This window comes from Chiloscyllium punctatum, chromosome 20, assembly GCF_047496795.1.
Source record: "Chiloscyllium punctatum isolate Juve2018m chromosome 20, sChiPun1.3, whole genome shotgun sequence".
NCBI classification, from domain to species: domain Eukaryota; kingdom Metazoa; phylum Chordata; class Chondrichthyes; order Orectolobiformes; family Hemiscylliidae; genus Chiloscyllium; species Chiloscyllium punctatum.
The window spans coordinates 63,558,139-63,574,986 of record NC_092758.1 but is presented as its reverse complement, the minus strand read 5'-3'; the positions used below and the strand labels follow the sequence as shown (position 1 = coordinate 63,574,986).

The window sequence follows — 16,848 nt, the reverse complement described above, 5'->3', positions numbered from 1 at the left end:
GTAGAATTGAAGCAGTGCAGATAACAGAAGGTTATGGGGTTGGAAGGAATCACAGAGGGGTGTGGGGGATAGACAATGGGAATTTGAAAATAGGGATAAAAATTTTAAGACAGCTTCCCATAACACGAATGCAGAATTTTTGAATATTGCACCATACTTCCTCCCACAATTTAGGACAGCTATACTCTTAGCAAGTTTTAAGATGATTTGTAGCTCAGGCTGAGGTTCTGGATGTAAGTTTGCTTGCTGAGCTGGAAGGTTTGTTTTCAGATGCTTCATCACCATACTTGGTATCATCACTGAACCTCCAGATTAAGCACTGGTGGTATGGCCCGCTTTTAACGCGTGTATTTAGGCTTCCTTGGGTTGGTGATGCAATTTCTTGTGGTGATGTCATTTCCTGTGATGTTATTTCCTGTTCTTTTTCTCAGGGGGTGGTAAATGGGATCCTAGTCAACGTGTTTGTTGAGAAGAGTTCCAGTTAGAATGCCATGCTTCTCAGAATTCTTGTGCATGTCCCTGTTTGGCCTGTCCTAGGATGGATTTGTTGTTTCAGTCGAAGTGGTGACCTTCCTCATCTGTATGTAAAAGATACTAGTGAGAGTGGGTCATGTCTTTTTGTGGCTAGTTGATGTTCATGTATGCTGGTGGCTAGTTTTTGGCCTGTTTGTCCAATGTGGTGTTTGTTACAGTACTTGCACGTTATTTTGTAAATGGCATTAGTTTTGCTTGTTGCCTATATAGGGTCTTTAAAGTTCATTAGCTGCTGTTTTAGTGGGTTTGTGGGCTAGCATAATGCCAAGAGATCTGAGTAGTCTGGTAGTCATTTCCAATAAATAAGAAGCAGGCCATATCACCAGTGCTTCACCAGAGGCTCACTAATGATGTTATCCTGTATGGTGACAAGGCACCTGAAAACAAACCTTCCAACTCAGCGAGCAAACATACATCCACAGCTATACTATGCTAAATAAGTCAGAAAGAACATCTTAAAAGGCATTACTTTGAATAGACTTAATGAACTCCTTGGTAGCCAACACTATCACAACTACTGGAGTTAAAGCTACAAATAGCATTGTTTCAGCCTAAGCTGGTAAGCAAAGGTTATCATCGTAAAATAATGCTTTAATTTATTCAATCGATCACAAAGAAAGAAAGATATGGTGATAATCAATTTGCATAATGTTAACAAATAATCTTATTCCCAACAAGGATGAACAACAAAATGGATTTCAATCCTCACTTTTTGATTTATTCCTAGTTAGATGGAAAACAATTAAACCTGTGCTTTAGCAAAACATCCTACAAAATAATTTTCTAAGGCTCACTTCTGGATTTAAGTGCTAGGTTGTAAATAAAATGGTGGAGCAGAGCTAGCCTGGAGCCAGGGAAAGGGTTGACCCACTCAAGGACAAAGGAGGGAATCTATGGAAGAGTCAGAAGAGGTAGGTGAGGTCCTAAATTAAGAAATTCATGGAGAATGATCTCAGAGAAGGAAGTCTATAACTTATAAGCTAAGTTATTATTAAAAAGGAAGAGGTGTTGTGTATCTTACAAAGTATTAAGGTAGCTAAGACCCTGGGCCCTGATGGGATCTGTCCCAGAATATTGAGGGAGGCAAGAGCGCAAATTGTTGAAGTATTGACAGACATCTTTGTAACCTCTTTGGGCAAATACTCTGACCCCTTGGCATCATGGTAGCCCACAAATCTACCAACACACTGAAACAGCTCATGATGAACCTAAAGGATCATGTACCAACAACCAGCAAAATGAATGTCATTTATAAAATACCATACAAGGACTGTTACAAACACATCAGACAAACAGGCAAAAAACTAGCCACCAGGATACACAAACACCAAAAGACATGACCCACTGTCATTAGTATCCTTACATACAGACAAAGAAGGACACCACTTCAACTGGGACAACACATCCATCCTAGGACAGGCTAAACAGAGTTACGCACAGGAATTCCTCGAGGCTTGGCCTTCAAACCAGGATTCCATCAACATCGATTTAGACCCCATTTCCCAATCTCTGAGAAAAACAACCAGAAGTGATATCACCCACCTTAACAGACCAAGACACAAACAGAAAGCGGGTCAGAACACCAGCGTTGACTGATGATGTTACCTAGCATGGTGACGGAACGTCTGAGAACAAACCTGCCAGCTCAGCGAGCAAACTTACAACCAGATAGACAAGTTATTCTGCAACTTTACAGATCTTTCGTTAGGCCACACTTGGAATATTGTGGACAGTTCTGGTCACCACACTACCAGAATGATGTGGATGCTTTGGAGAGGACGCAGGAAAGGTATGGGGAATTTTAGCAATGAGAGGGGTTAGATAGACTGAATTTGTTTTCGCTGTAGCGCAGACGGTAAAGGGGGCAATCTGACAGAAGTTTACAAGATTGTGAATGGCATGGCTAGTATGATAAGTATGAAGCTTTTTCCCAGGGTGGAGAGGTAAATTACTAGGTGACAGGTTTTGTGTGTGTGTGTGTGTGTGTGTGTGTGTGTGTGTGTGTGTGTGTGTGTGTGTGGGGGGGGAGGGGGCAGAGTCTAAGTGATGTGCAAAGCACATTTTTCACATGAAGGGTGGTGAGTACCTGGAATGCATTGGCAGAGGTGGTGGAAGGAGACACAACAGCATTCAAGAAACATCTAGACAATTACATCAATAGGAAGGGAACAGAGGGATACAGATCCTGTAAGTGAAGGCAGTTTTAGTATGGAAGGGTAAAATGTGTCAGGGCAGGCTTGGAGAGTCAAAAGGCGTGTTCTTGCGCTGTATTGTTCTTTGTTCTAACTAATGGCCGACTAAACTTCTTACTAAGTCTTTACTTGTATTCAGCAGAAAAAAAGTAAATGTTGGGTATTTTAAATCAGATAGTTCATTCATAAACTGAGACTACATTCAAACTATTAGACTTTCACTGCATCCCAAATATTTCTGTACTTTTTGCTTTAAGGCGATATAAAATCACAATAACATAAGCAGTAATAACTGTTTCCAAAGTACTCCTCCACTCTCTCCCTCCTTCCTTAACCTTGCTGTGCTTGATAACTGATAAAAAAAAACTGAAGGTCACTGAATGAGAACGCCATAAACCATCAAGATTTAAAGCAAAAACAGAAAATACAAGTAACACATTGCAAGTCACGCAAAAGCTGGAGAAGAAGCAAGTGTGATATTTTGTACACAAAGTTACCATCCAAGTTGATAGGGTTGTTAAGACAACGTGTGGTGTTTTGGCTTTCACTAACAGGCGGATTGAGCTTAAGAGCCATGAGGTTTTGCTGCAGCTCAAGAACAATCCAGGTTTTAGACCACACTTGGAATATTGTGTCCAGTTCTGGTCGCCTCATTATAAGAAAGATGTAGATGCTTTAGTAAGGGTGCAGAGGAGATTTACCAGGATGCTGTCTGGATCAGAGAGCATGTCTTATGATGACAGGTTGTGACAGCTGGAGCTTTTCACACCAGAGAGGAGGAGGAAGAGGGGTGTACAAGGTAATGAGAGGCACAGATAGAGTAGATAGCCAGAGACTTCTCCCCAGGGCAGAAATAGCTGGCACGAGGGGTTTTGATTTTAAGGTGTTTGGAGGAAGTATAGGGGCAATGTCAGAGGTAGGTTCTTTATGCAGAGAGTGGTGGATGTGTGGAATGCATTGCCAGCAGTGGTAGTAGAGTCAGAGACATTAGGGCCATTTAAGTGACTACTGGACAAGCACATGGATGACAGTAAATTGAGCGGTGTGTAGATTAGATTAATCTTAGATTAAGATAAATGTTTGGCACAACATTGTGGGCCGAAGGGCCCACACTGTGCTGTACTATTTCTACGTTCTATTTCAGCTGGACTGTTATGACAACCATTACCCCCAGAAGCAGAAAGGAAAATTTATAATTCCTTCAAAATTTCTGTGGAGCCTGCAATTGTTTGAGAATGCTTGAAACAAATTTTTGACGGCTTGCATCCAATTAAAAAGGGATTAAAATCTTTGAATAATATGAACTACAGTCTGTAAAATTTGGCAACCCTTGACCTGGAAATAGTACTAACAGGCAGTGAACAAAGAAGTCATGTGGCAGGCAGACACAAAGGTGAACTGGAGTGGGAAGGCAATGAATTGTCAGATATAGATACAATGAAAATGCAGACAAAGACAATGACTAACAGAGATAAATATTGTAAAAAATGGTAAATCAATCCCAGGAAGAGGTCAGTCTTCCTATTGGCAGAAAAATTGAAAATGTTTGGAGGTGCTAAACAAGCTATCAAGTCCCAAACCCTGCAAAGCTGCATGAAAACTTTAGAGGTGCTAAAGGAACTCTAGAAATCCAGTTTCTCATTACCAAAGGCATAGATTGGTGCCTTGCTGATGATAGTCTGGTAACTGAAACTGAAAAGTGTTGTTGGCTCAGACTCCTGACCTATCCTGTGCAAAGCAAATTATGGAACCGTGTAACCTGCTGGTGTCACGTTTGTCTCAAGAGCAATGTGAATGCTTGCTTTTGTGTATAAACCAATTTATGATTGTCAGGACCTTCATATGATAACAGACCAAAGTTCAAAATATAAATGGACAGCTTGAGGCTTTATACTGATACCTAGAACAGGACAGTGCCTTAAGCAAAGAAGGGAGAAGCTACACATTTTGACATTAATCACTGTACCAAAAAGGTTTCAAAGGACAAAAATGAAATACTATTGTCATTAATCAGCAAAGACTTTGTTTGTTTTCACAAAAGGCATTATATGGTTCAGTTACAATGCAGGTCTATTCTGATGTGAATCGATTTGAAGATTTCACAAACAATGAACTCTGAGTATAAACTTGAAAGTCAAGATCTAAACAGACCCCAACGTGTAAATTCAGTGCAATTTTATTTCTGGTTTCTAAAGTGCTCAAGGCATCACCTAGCCTTAATTAAAGTGTCTGGAGTAAAAGATAAAGAATCTTCCCCCCTGAGCCAGAAGGCCAGAGTTCAAGTCCCACTTGCTTCAGACATTTATTCCAACACCTCACAACAGGTTGAGAAGACATATCTAAATATCTAAAGAGTCTACCTATAGGGCCTTGGTGTGGAGTGGTAGTGTGCCTACCCTGAACAAGGAGGCCCAGGTTCAAGTCTCACCTGCTCCCGAAGTGTCTGGGCAATCTGATTCCTTCAGCCCTCTCTAAACATTGTTTTTTTTAATTCATAAAGAAAGCATTGCTGCCATCCATGTATTCAGGTCTATGTAAACCCCTCTGTTAAGCAGGGCAGTTTTAGATTGCTACCAGCATCAAGCAATATATTTACAAATTACAACTACTGGTCTAGCTGGTCTCTAACAGTATAGATACATCCCAGATCATGTGAGAGTTGGACACAATAGCACTTTGCAACAGGTTTTAAACACTTGAGGAAGCAAAGCCACGTAAGAACATGGCTACTTCCACCTGAAGATTATGATCCCTGAACAGGAGTGGTATTTGGATAAAGCAGTCACAATACCATACAGCAAAAACGTTAAGTAATTTTGAAATAAGAAAAAGCATTTGGTAAACCCTGGCTTTCACAGAACAGAATAACATTTTACACAGCAAAGACACAGAATCAATCATTACTTTCTATATGTAAAATACTTAAAATGTTTAGTTGCCTTCATTGTCTTTAGAATGAGACATGCTTCAAAGTCACACATCCCTTTGAACATGGGTTAAAATTCAGGCAAGCATAAAAACAAAATGGGATCAATGCACTTTGTTACATTTGAACTATCAAACAGAGGAAATCTAAAATCTTGTAAACGGATCACATTAATAAAAGTTTAAAAGCAATGGCAAAATCGTATTTGTTATAGTTACCATTCACACATTAAAATGTGTGAAGACCCATTACTAGTAATTAATACTTACTAGCTAAGAGAAGGCAGGAAAGAGCGATGACGTACAGCTGTTTTGCTCCAACATCGTAGTGATCCATGAAGAGGTCTAGTAAGTAAACAGCAAGGTGACGTGCTGTAGGGCAAAGCTGGTAGCGATTACTCAGGATGGCAAGAAGGTCAGCAAAATAGCGGCGCAAGCCAATCTGTGGTGAATGAGCTTTGTAGACAGGCAGCTTCAGTTCCTATACAAAAGAGAACAGTAAAGAAAAGGCAGCGTCAAGAGTGTATCTTGACAGAAAGGATACTTAGAGCCTCGCTTGCCACCTGCTAGTAGGGTCTGGCTGCAGAGCAACAAAAGCACATTCTCTTTTAACCTAAACAGAACAGTTGTTGGAATGGGATTAATGCCAGGAAAAAATGAAAGCACAAGACATGATTGGGAGGTGTGTAGCTGTGGAAACCACAACATAAAAACAATGGATAAAGCTGAAGCATAGTGCAAAACCATGCTTCAGAAACCTCCAGGCTTTTCAAAGCCCATGGCATATAATGTTTCTTGTACAGCTGCTGAGTTTGGTGAGGCCAGAGAACTTTGTTACAGGTGACCCTCATTATGACAAATTAACAGCCACCTTTCAAACTTCAGGAGGTATGGGATACAGGGAATTTTGGCTGTCTGGATTCAGAAATGGTTGGCTGATACAAGGCAGAGAGTGGTTGTAGATGGAAAATATTCTGCCGGGAGGTCAGTGGTGAGTGGTGTCCCAAAGGGCTCTGTTCTTAGGCCTCTGCTCTTTCTAGTTTTAATAAATGACTTGGATGAGGAGGTTGAGGGGTGGGTTAGTAAATTTGTCGATGACAAAGTTTGGAGGTGCCATGGATAGTATCGAGGGCTACTGCAGGCTGCAGCGTGACATAGACAGGATGTACAGCTGGGTTGAGAAATGGCAGATGGAGTTCAACCTGGATAAATGTGAGGTGATGCATTTTGGAAAGTTAAACTTGAATGCTAAAGATAGGATGAAAGACAAGATTCTTGGCAGTGCGAAGGAAAAGAGGGATCTGGGTGTTCAAGTGCAAAGATCCCTCAAAGTTGTCACTCTAAAGGATAAGGTTTCTAAGAATGCATATGGTGTTTTGGCTTTCATTAAGTTCAAGTTCAAGATTGAGTTCAAGAATCGTGAGGTTTTGCTGCAGCTCTACAAGACCCTGGTGAGACAACACTTGGAAAATTATGTCCAGTTCTGGTCACCCTGTTGCAGGAAAGGGACGGAGGCTTTGGAGAGGATGCAAAGAAGGTTTACCATGATGCTGCCTGTACTGGAAGGCTTGCCTTACAAAGAGATGTTGACTAAGCTCAGACTTTCCACGCTGGACAGAAGGAGAAAGAGAGGTGAACTGATCGAGATGCACAAGGTAATGAGAGGCATGGATAGAGTCAATAACCAGAGACTTTACCCCAGGGCAGGATTGACTGGCACGAAGAGTCATAGTTTTAAGATATTAGGATAAAGGTGGTGGGTGGGTGGGTGGGTGACGGCCGGCGGGGAGAGGGGTGGGTGGGTGGGTGGGTGACGGCCGGCGGGGAGAGGGGTGGGTGGGTGGGTGGGTGACGGCCGGCGGGGAGAGGGGTGGGTGGGTGGGTGGGTGACGGCCGGCGGGGAGAGGGGTGGGTGGGTGGGTGGGTGACGGCCGGCGGGGAGAGGGGTGGGTGGGTGGGTGGGTGACGGCCGGCGGGGAGAGGGGTGGGTGGGTGGGTGGGTGACGGCCGGCGGGGAGAGGGGTGGGTGGGTGACGGCCGGCGGGGAGAGGGGTGGGTGGGTGACGGCCGGCGGGGAGAGGGGTGGGTGGGTGGGTGGGTGACGGCCGGCGGGGAGAGGGGTGGGTGGGTGGGTGGGTGACGGCCGGCGGGGAGAGGGGTGGGTGGGTGGGTGGGTGACGGCCGGCGGGGAGAGGGGTGGGTGGGTGGGTGGGTGACGGCCGGCGGGGAGAGGGGTGGGTGGGTGGGTGGGTGACGGCCGGCGGGGAGAGGGGTGGGTGGGTGGGTGGGTGGGTGACGGCCGGCGGGGAGAGGGGTGGGTGGGTGGGTGGGTGACGGCCGGCGGGGAGAGGGGTGGGTGGGTGGGTGGGTGACGGCCGGCGGGGAGAGGGGTGGGTGGGTGGGTGGGTGACGGCCGGCGGGGAGAGGGGTGGGTGGGTGGGTGGGTGACGGCCGGCGGGAGAGGGGTGGGTGGGTGGGTGGGTGACGGCCGGCGGGGAGAGGGGTGGGTGGGTGGGTGGGTGACGGCCGGCGGGGAGAGGGGTGGGTGGGTGGGTGACGGCCGCCGGGGAGAGGGGTGGGTGGGTGGGTGACGGCCGCCGGGGAGAGGGGTGGGTGGGTGGGTGGGCGGGTGACAGCCGGCGGGGAGAGGGGTGGGTGGGTGGGTGGGTGGGCGGGTGGGTGACGGCCGGCTGGGAGAGGGGTGGGTGGGCGGGTGGGTGACGGCCGGCTGGGAGAGGGGTGGGTGGGCGGGTGGGTGACGGCCGGCTGGGAGAGGGGTGGGTGGGCGGGTGGGTGACGGCCGGCTGGGAGAGGGGTGGGTGGGCGGGTGGGTGACGGCCGGCTGGGAGAGGGGTGGGTGGGTGGGTGGGTGACGGCCGGCTGGGAGAGGGGTGGGTGGGTGGGTGGGTGGGTGACGGCCGGCTGGGAGAGGGGTGGGTGGGTGGGTGGGTGGGTGGGTGACGGCCGGCTGGGAGAGGGGTGGGTGGGTGGGTGGGTGGGTGGGTGGGTGACGGCCGGCTGGGAGAGGGGTGGGTGACGGCCGGCTGGGAGAGGGGTGGGTGGGTGGGCGGGTGGGTGACAGCCGGCTGGGAGAGGGGTGGGTGGGTGGGTGACGGCCGGCTGGGAGAGGGGTGGGTGGGTGACGGCCGGCTGGGAGAGGGGTGGGTGGGTGGGTGACGGCCGGCTGGGAGAGGGGTGGGTGGGTGGGTGACGGCCGGCTGGGAGAGGGGTGGGTGGGTGGGTGACGGCCGGCTGGGAGAGGGGTGGGTGGGTGGGTGACGGCCGGCTGGGAGAGGGGTGGGTGGGTGGGTGACGGCCGGCTGGGAGAGGGGTGGGTGGGTGGGTGACGGCCGGCTGGGAGAGGGGGTGGGTGGGTGGGTGACGGCCGGCTGGGAGAGGGGTGGGTGGGTGGGTGACGGCCGGCTGGGAGAGGGGTGGGTGGGTGGGTGACGGCCGGCTGGGAGAGGGGTGGGTGGGTGGGTGACGGCCGGCTGGGAGAGGGGTGGGTGGGTGGGTGACGGCCGGCTGGGAGAGGGGTGGGTGGGTGGGTGACGGCCGGCTGGGAGAGGGGTGGGTGGGTGGGTGACGGCCGGCTGGGAGAGTGGTGGGTGGGTGGGTGACGGCCGGCTGGGAGAGGGGTGGGTGACGGCCGGCTGGGAGAGGGGTGGGTGGGTGGGTGACGGCCGGCTGGGAGAGGGGTGGGTGGGTGGGTGACGGCCGGCTGGGAGAGGGGTGGGTGGGTGGGTGACGGCCGGCTGGGAGAGGGGTGGGTGGGTGGGTGACGGCCGGCTGGGAGAGGGGTGGGTGGGTGGGTGACGGCCGGCTGGGAGAGGGGTGGGTGGGTGGGTGACGGCCGGCTGGGAGAGGGGTGGGTGGGTGGGTGACGGCCGGCTGGGAGAGGGGTGGGTGGGTGGGTGGGTGGGTGACGGCCGGCTGGGAGAGGGGTGGGTGGGTGGGTGGATGACGGCCGGCTGGGAGAGGGGTGGGTGGGTGGGTGGATGACGGCCGGCTGGGAGAGGGGTGGGTGGGTGGGTGGATGACGGCCGGCTGGGAGAGGGGTGGGTGGGTGGGTGGGTGACGGCGGGCTGGGAGAGGGGTGGGTGGGCGGGCGACGGCCGGCGGCCGGCGGGGAGAGGGGTGGGTGGGCGGGCGACGGCCGGCGGGGAGAGGGGTGGGTGGGTCGGTGGGTGGGTGACGGCCGGCGGGGAGAGGGGTGGGTGGGTGGGTGGGTGGGTGGGTGACGGCCGGCTGGGAGAGGGGTGGGTGGGCGGGTGGGTGACGGCCGGCGGGGAGAGGGGTGGGTGACGGCCGGCGGGGAGAGGGGTGGGTGGGTGGGTGGGTGGGTGACGGCCGGCGGGGAGAGGGGTGGGTGGGTGGGTGGGTGGGTGACGGCCGGCGGGGAGAGGGGTGGGTGGGTGGGTGGGTGGGTGACAGCCGGCGGGGAGAGGGGTGGGTGGGTGGGTGGGTGGGTGACGGCCGGCTGGGAGAGGGGTGGGTGGGTGGGTGGGTGACGGCCGGCTGGGAGAGGGGTGGGTGGGTGGGTGGGTGACGGCCGGCTGGGAGAGGGGTGGGTGGGTGGGTAGGTGACGGCCGGCTGGGAGAGGGGTGGGTGGGTGGGTGGGTGGGTGACGGCCGGCTGGGAGAGGGGTGGGTGGGTGGGTGGGTGGGTGGGTGACGGCCGGCTGGGAGAGGGGTGGGTGGGTGGGTGACGGCCGGCTGGGAGAGGGGTGGGTGGGTGGGTGACGGCCGGCTGGGAGAGGGGTGGGTGGGTGGGTGACGGCCGGCTGGGAGAGGGGTGGGTGGGTGGGTGACGGCCGGCTGGGAGAGGGGTGGGTGGGTGGGTGACGGCCGGCTGGGAGAGGGGTGGGTGGGTGGGTGACGGCCGGCTGGGAGAGGGGTGGGTGGGTGGGTGACGGCCGGCTGGGAGAGGGGTGGGTGGGTGGGTGACGGCCGGCTGGGAGAGGGGTGGGTGGGTGGGTGGGTGGGTGACGGCCGGCTGGGAGAGGGGTGGGTGGGTGGGTGACGGCCGGCTGGGAGAGGGGTGGGTGGGTGGGTGACGGCCGGCTGGGAGAGGGGTGGGTGGGTGGGTGACGGCCGGCTGGGAGAGGGGTGGGTGGGTGACGGCCGGCTGGGAGAGGGGTGGGTGACGGCCGGCTGGGAGAGGGGTGGGTGGGTGGGTGGGTGACGGCCGGCTGGGAGAGGGGTGGGTGGGTGGGTGGGTGACGGCGGGCTGGGAGAGGGGTGGGTGGGCGGGCGACGGCCGGCGGCCGGCGGGAGAGGGGTGGGTGGGCGGGCGACGGCCGGCGGGGAGAGGGGTGGGTGGGTCGGTGGGTGGGTCGGTGGGTGGGTGACGGCCGGCGTGGAGAGGGGGGGGGTGGGTGGGTGGGCGTGAAGAGGGGGGGGGTGGGTGGGTGGGCGGGGAGAGGGGGGGGGCGGGGAGAGGGGGGGGGTGGGTGGGTGGGCGGGGAGAGGGGGGGGGTGGGTGGGTGGGCGGGGAGAGGGGGGGGGGTGGGTGGGTGGGCGGGGAGAGGGGGGGGTGGGCGGGGAGAGGGGGGGGGGTGGGTGGGTGGGCGGGGAGAGGGGGGGGGTGGGTGGGTGGGCGGGGAGAGGGGGGGGGTGGGTGGGTGGGCGGGGAGAGGGGGGGGGTGGGTGGGTGGGCGGGGAGAGGGGGGGGGTGGGTGGGTGGGCGGGGAGAGGGGGGGGTGGGTGGGTGGGCGGGGAGAGGGGGGGGGTGGGTGGGTGGGTGGGCGGGGGGGGGGTGGGTAGGTGGGCGGGGAGAGGGGGGGGTGGGTAGGTGGGCGGGGAGAGGGGGGGGGTGGGTGGGTGGGCGGGGAGAGGGGGGGGTGGGTGGGTGGGCGGGGAGAGGGGGGGGTGGGTGGGTGGGCGGGGAGAGGGGGGGGTGGGTGGGTGGGCGGGGAGAGGGGGGGGTGGGTGGGTGGGCGGGGAGAGGGGTGGGTGGGTGGTTGGGTGGGCGGGCGACGGCCGGCGGGGAGAGGGGTGGGTGGGTGGTTGGGTGGTTGGGTGGGCGGGCGACGGCCGGCGGGGAGAGGGGCGGGCGGGCGACGGCCGGCGGGGAGAGGGGCGGGCGGGCGGGCGACGGCCGGCGGGGAGAGGGGCGGGCGGGCGGGCGACGGCCGGCGGGGAGAGGGGCGGGCGGGCGGGCGACGGCCGGCGGGGAGAGGGGCGGGCGGTGCGGGCGACGGCCGGCGGGGAGAGGGGCGGGCGGGCGGGCGACGGCCGGCGGGGAGAGGGGCGGGCGGGCGGGGCGACGGCCGGCGGGGAGAGGGGCGGGCGGGCGGGCGACGGCCGGCGGGGAGAGGGGCGGGCGGGCGGGCGACGGCCGGCGGGGAGAGGGGCGGGTGGGCGGGCGGGCGGGCGACGGTCGGCGGGGAGAGGGGCGGGCGGGCGACGGCCGGCGGGGAGAGGGGTGGGTGAGTGGGCGGGCGGGGAGAGGGGTGGGTGGGTGGGCGGGCGGGGAGAGGGGTGGGTGGGTGGGCGGGCGGTTGGGCGACGGCCGGCGGGGAGAGGGGTGGGTGGGTGGGCGGGCGACGGCCGGCGGGGAGAGGGGTGGGTGGGTGGTTGGGTGGTTGGGTGGGCGGGCGACAGCCGGCGGGGAGAGGGGCGGGCGGGCGACGGCCGGCGGGGAGAGGGGCGGGCGGACGGGCGACGGCCGGCGAGGAGAGGGGTGGGCCGGCGACGGCCGGCGGGGAGAGGGGTGGGCCGGCGGGGAGAGAGGTGGGTGGGCCGGCGGGGAGAGGGGTGGGTGGGCCGGCGGGGAGAGGGGTGGGTGGGCGGGCGGGCCGGCGGGGAGAGGGGTGGGTGGGCGGCCGGGCCGGCGGGGAGAGGGGTGGGTGGGCGGGGAGAGGGGGGGGTGGGTGGGTGGGCGGGGAGAGGGGGGGGTGGGTGGGTGGGCGGGGAGAGGGGGGGGTGGGTGGGTGGGCGGGGAGAGGGGGGGGTGGGTGGGTGGGCGGGGAGAGGGGGGGGTGGGTGGTTGGGTGGGCGGGCGACGGCCGGCGGGGAGAGGGGTGGGTGGGTGGTTGGGTGGTTGGGTGGGCGGGCGACGGCCGGCGGGGGAGAGGGGCGGGCGGGCGACGGCCGGCGGGGAGAGGGGCGGGCGGGCGACGGCCGGCGGGGAGAGGGGCGGGCGGGCGACGGCCGGCGGGGAGAGGGGTGGGCGGGCGACGGCCGGCGGGGAGAGGGGTGGGCGGGCGGGCGACGGCCGGCGGGGAGAGGGGTGGGCGGGCGGGCGGGCGGGCGACGGCCGGCGGGGAGAGGGGTGGGCGGGCGGGCGACGGCCGGCGGGGAGAGGGGTGGGTGGGCGGGCGGGCGGGCGACGGCCGGCGGGGAGAGGGGTGGGTGGGCGGGGCGGGCGACGGCCGGCGGGGAGAGGGGTGGGTGGGCGGGCGGGCGACGGTCGGCGGGGAGAGGGGTGGGTGGGCGGGCGGGCGACGGCCGGCGGGGAGAGGGGTGGGTGGGCGGGCGGGCGACGGCCGGCGGGGAGAGGGGTGGGTGGGCGGGCGGGCGACGGCCGGCGGGGAGAGGGGTGGGTGGGCGGGGGCGACGGCCGGCGGGGAGAGGGGTGGGTGGGCGGGCGGGCGACGGCCGGCGGGGAGAGGGGTGGGTGGGCGGGCGGGCGACGGCCGGCGGGGAGAGGGGTGGGTGGGCGGGCGGGCGACGGCCGGCGGGGAGAGGGGTGGGTGGGCGGGCGGGCGACGGCCGGCGGGCAGAGGTGTGGGTGGGTGGGCGGGCGGGGGGGGGGGGGGGTGGGTGGGTGGGCGGGCGGGGAGGGGGGGGGGTGGGCGGGTGGGTGGGCGGGGAGAGGGGGGGGGGTGGGTGGGTGGGCGGGAGAGGGGGGGGGTGGGTGGGTGGGCGGGGAGAGGGGGGGGGTGGGTGGGTGGGTGGGCGGGGAGAGGGGGGGGGTGGGTGGGTGGGTGGGTGGGTGGGCGGGGAGAGGGGGGGGGGTGGGTGGGTGGGTGGGCGGTGAGAGGGGGGGGTGGGTGGGTGGGTGGGCGGGGAGAGGGGGGGGGTGGGTGGGTGGGTGGGTGGGCGGGGAGAGGGGGGGGGGTGGGTGGGTGGGCGGGGAGAGGGGGGGGGGTGGGTGGGTGGGCGGGGAGAGGGGTGGGTGGGTGGGCGGGCGGGGAGAGAGGGTGGGTGGGTGGGCGGGCGGGGAGAGGGGTGGGTGGGTGGGTGGGCGGGCGGGGAGAGGGGTGGGTGGGTGGGTGGGCGGGCGGGGAGAGGGGTGGGTGGGTGGGTGGGCGGGCGGGGAGAGGGGTGGGTGGGTGGGCGGTCGGGGAGAGGGGTGGTTGGTTGGGTGGGTGGGCCGGCGGGGAGAGGGGTGGGTGGGTGGGCCGGCGGGGAGAGGGGTGGGTGGGTGGGCCGGCGGGGAGAGGGGTGGGTGGGTGGGCCGGCGGGGAGAGGGGTGGGTGGGTGGGCCGGCGGGGAGAGGGGTGGGTGGGTGGGTGGGTGGGTGGGCCGGCGGGGAGAGGGGTGGGTGGGTGGGTGGGTGGGTGGGCCGGCGGGGAGAGGGGTGGGTGGGTGGGTGGGTGGGCCGGCGGGGAGAGGGGTGGGTGGGTGGGTGGGTGGGCCGGCGGGGAGAGGGGTGGGTGGGTGGGTGGGTGGGCCGGCGGGGAGAGGGGTGGGTGGGTGGGCCGGCGGGGAGAGGGGTGGGTGGGTGGGTGGGTGGGCCGGCGGGGAGAGGGGTGGGTGGGTGGGTGGGTGGGCCGGCGGGGAGAGGGGTGGGTGGGTGGGCCGGCGGGGAGAGGGGTGGGTGGGTGGGCCGGCGGGGAGAGGGGTGGGTGGGTGGGCCGGCGGGGAGAGGGGTGGGTGGGTGGGCCGGCGGGGAGAGGGGTGGGTGGGTGGGCCGGCGGGGAGAGGGGTGGGTGGGTGGGCCGGCGGGGAGAGGGGTGGGTGGGTGGGTGGGCCGGCGGGGAGAGGGGTGGGTGGGTGGGCCGGCGGGGAGAGGGGTGGGTGGGTGGGCCGGCGGGGAGAGGGGTGGGTGGGTGGGTGGGTGGGTGGGCCGGCGGGGAGAGGGGTGGGTGGGTGGGTGGGTGGGTGGGTGGGCCGGCGGGGAGAGGGGTGGGTGGGTGGGTGGGTGGGCCGGCGGGGAGAGGGGTGGGTGGGTGGGTGGGTGGGTGGGCCGGCGGGGAGAGGGGTGGGTGGGTGGGTGGGTGGGCCGGCGGGGAGAGGGGTGGGTGGGTGGGTGGGTGGGCCGGCGGGGAGAGGGGTGGGTGGGTGGGCCGGCGGGGAGAGGGGTGGGTGGGTGGGCCGGCGGGGAGAGGGGTGGGTGGGTGGGCCGGCGGGGAGAGGGGTGGGTGGGTGGGCCGGCGGGGAGAGGGGTGGGTGGGTGGGCCGGCGGGGAGAGGGGTGGGTGGGTGGGCCGGCGGGGAGAGGGGTGGGTGGGTGGGTGGGTGGGCCGGCGGGGAGAGGGGTGGGTGGGTGGGTGGGTGGGCCGGCGGGGAGAGGGGTGGGTGGGTGGGTGGGTGGGCCGGCGGGCCGGCGGGGAGAGGGGTGGGTGGGTGGGTGGGTGGGCCGGCGGGCCGGCGGGGAGAGGGGTGGGTGGGCGGGCGGGCCGGCGGGGAGAGGGGTGGGTGGGGCGGGCGGGCGGGCCGGCGGGGAGAGGGGTGGGTGGGCGGGCGGGCCGGCGGGGAGAGGGGTGGGTGGGCGGGCGGGCCGGCGGGGAGAGGGGTGGGTGGGCGGGCGGGCCGGCGGGGAGAGGGGTGGGTGGGCGGGCGGGCCGGCGGGAGAGGGGTGGGTGGGCGGGCGGGCCGGCGGGGAGAGGGGTGGGTGGGTGGGTGGGCGGGCGGGCCGGCGGGGAGAGGGGTGGGTGGGCGGGCGGGCGGGCCGGCGGGGAGAGGGGTGGGTGGGTGGGCGGGCGGGCCGGCGGGAGAGGGGTGGGTGGGCCGGCGGGGAGAGGGGTGGGTGGGTGGGTGGGCCGGCGGGGAGAGGGGTGGGTGGGTGGGTGGGCCGGCGGGGAGAGGGGTGGGTGGGTGGGTGGGCCGGCGGGGAGAGGGGTGGGTGGGTGGGTGGGCCGGCGGGGAGAGGGGTGGGTGGGCCGGCGGGGAGAGGGGTGGGTGGGTGGGCGGGCGACGGCCGGCGGGGAGAGGGGCGGGCGGGCGACGGCCGGCGAGGAGAGGGGTGGGTGGGTGGGTGGCCCGGCGACGGCCGGCGGGGAGAGGGGTGGGTGGGTGGGTGGGTGGACCGGCGGGGAGAGAGGTGGGTGGGCCGGCGGGGAGAGGGGTGGGTGGGCCGGCGGGCAGAGGGGTGGGTGGGTGGGCGGGCGACGGCCCGCGGGGAGAGGGGCGGACGGGCGAAGGCCGGCGAGGAGAGGGGTGGGTGGGTGGGTGGGCCGGCGACGGCCGGCGGGGAGAGGGGTGGGCCGGCGGGGAGAGAGGTGGGTGGGCCGGCGGGGAGAGGGGTGGGTGGGCCGGCGGGCGGGCGGGCCGGCGGGGAGAGGGGTGGGTGGGCGGGCGGGCCGGCGGGGAGAGGGGTGGGTGGGCGGGCGGGCCGGCGGGGAGAGGGGTGGGTGGGCGGGCGGGCCGGCGGGGAGAGGGGTGGGTGGGCGGGCGGGCCGGCGGGGAGAGGGGTGGGTGGGCGGGCGGGCGGGCCGGCGGGGAGAGGGGTGGGTGGGCGGGCGGGCGGGCCGGCGGGGAGAGGGGTGGGTGGGCGGGCGGGCGGGCCGGCGGGGAGAGGGGTGGGTGGGCGGGCGGGCGGGCCGGCGGGGAGAGGGGTGGGTGGGCGGGCGGGCGGGCCGGCGGGGAGAGGGGTGGGCGGGCCGGCGGGGAGAGGGGTGGGCGGGCCGGCGGGGAGAGGGGTGGGCGGGTGGGCGGGCCGGCGGGGAGAGGGGTGGGCGGGCGGGCGGGCCGGCGGGGAGAGGGGTGGGCGGGCGGGCGGGCCGGCGGGGAGAGGGGTGGGCGGGCGGGCGGGCCGGCGGGGAGAGGGGTGGGCGGGCGGGCGGGCCGGCGGGGAGAGGGGTGGGCGGGCGGGCGGGCCGGCGGGGAGAGGGGTGGGTGGGCGGGCGGGCCGGCGTGGAGAGGGGTGGGTGGGTGGGCGGGCGGGCCGGCGTGGAGAGGGGTGGGTGGGTGGGCGGGTGGGCCGGCGGGGAGAGGGGTGGGTGGGTGGGCCGGCGGGGAGAGGGGTGGGTGGGTGGGCCGGCGGGGAGAGGGGTGGGTGGGTGGGCCGGCGGGGAGAGGGGTGGGTG

At 63.7% G+C, this 16,848-nt stretch overlaps 1 protein-coding gene across 1 annotated transcript in view; it reads right to left on the bottom strand.

The window, feature by feature from the left end:
* The window catches only part of ccnjl (cyclin J-like), a 94,069-nt gene that overhangs the window by 68,329 nt on the left and 8,892 nt on the right, over positions 1-16,848 (bottom strand). The window contains exon 2 of the mRNA XM_072591029.1: positions 5,922-6,132. Coding sequence (XP_072447130.1) covers positions 5,922-6,132 — 211 coding nt within the window. The remainder of the gene's footprint in view (positions 1-5,921; positions 6,133-16,848) is intronic.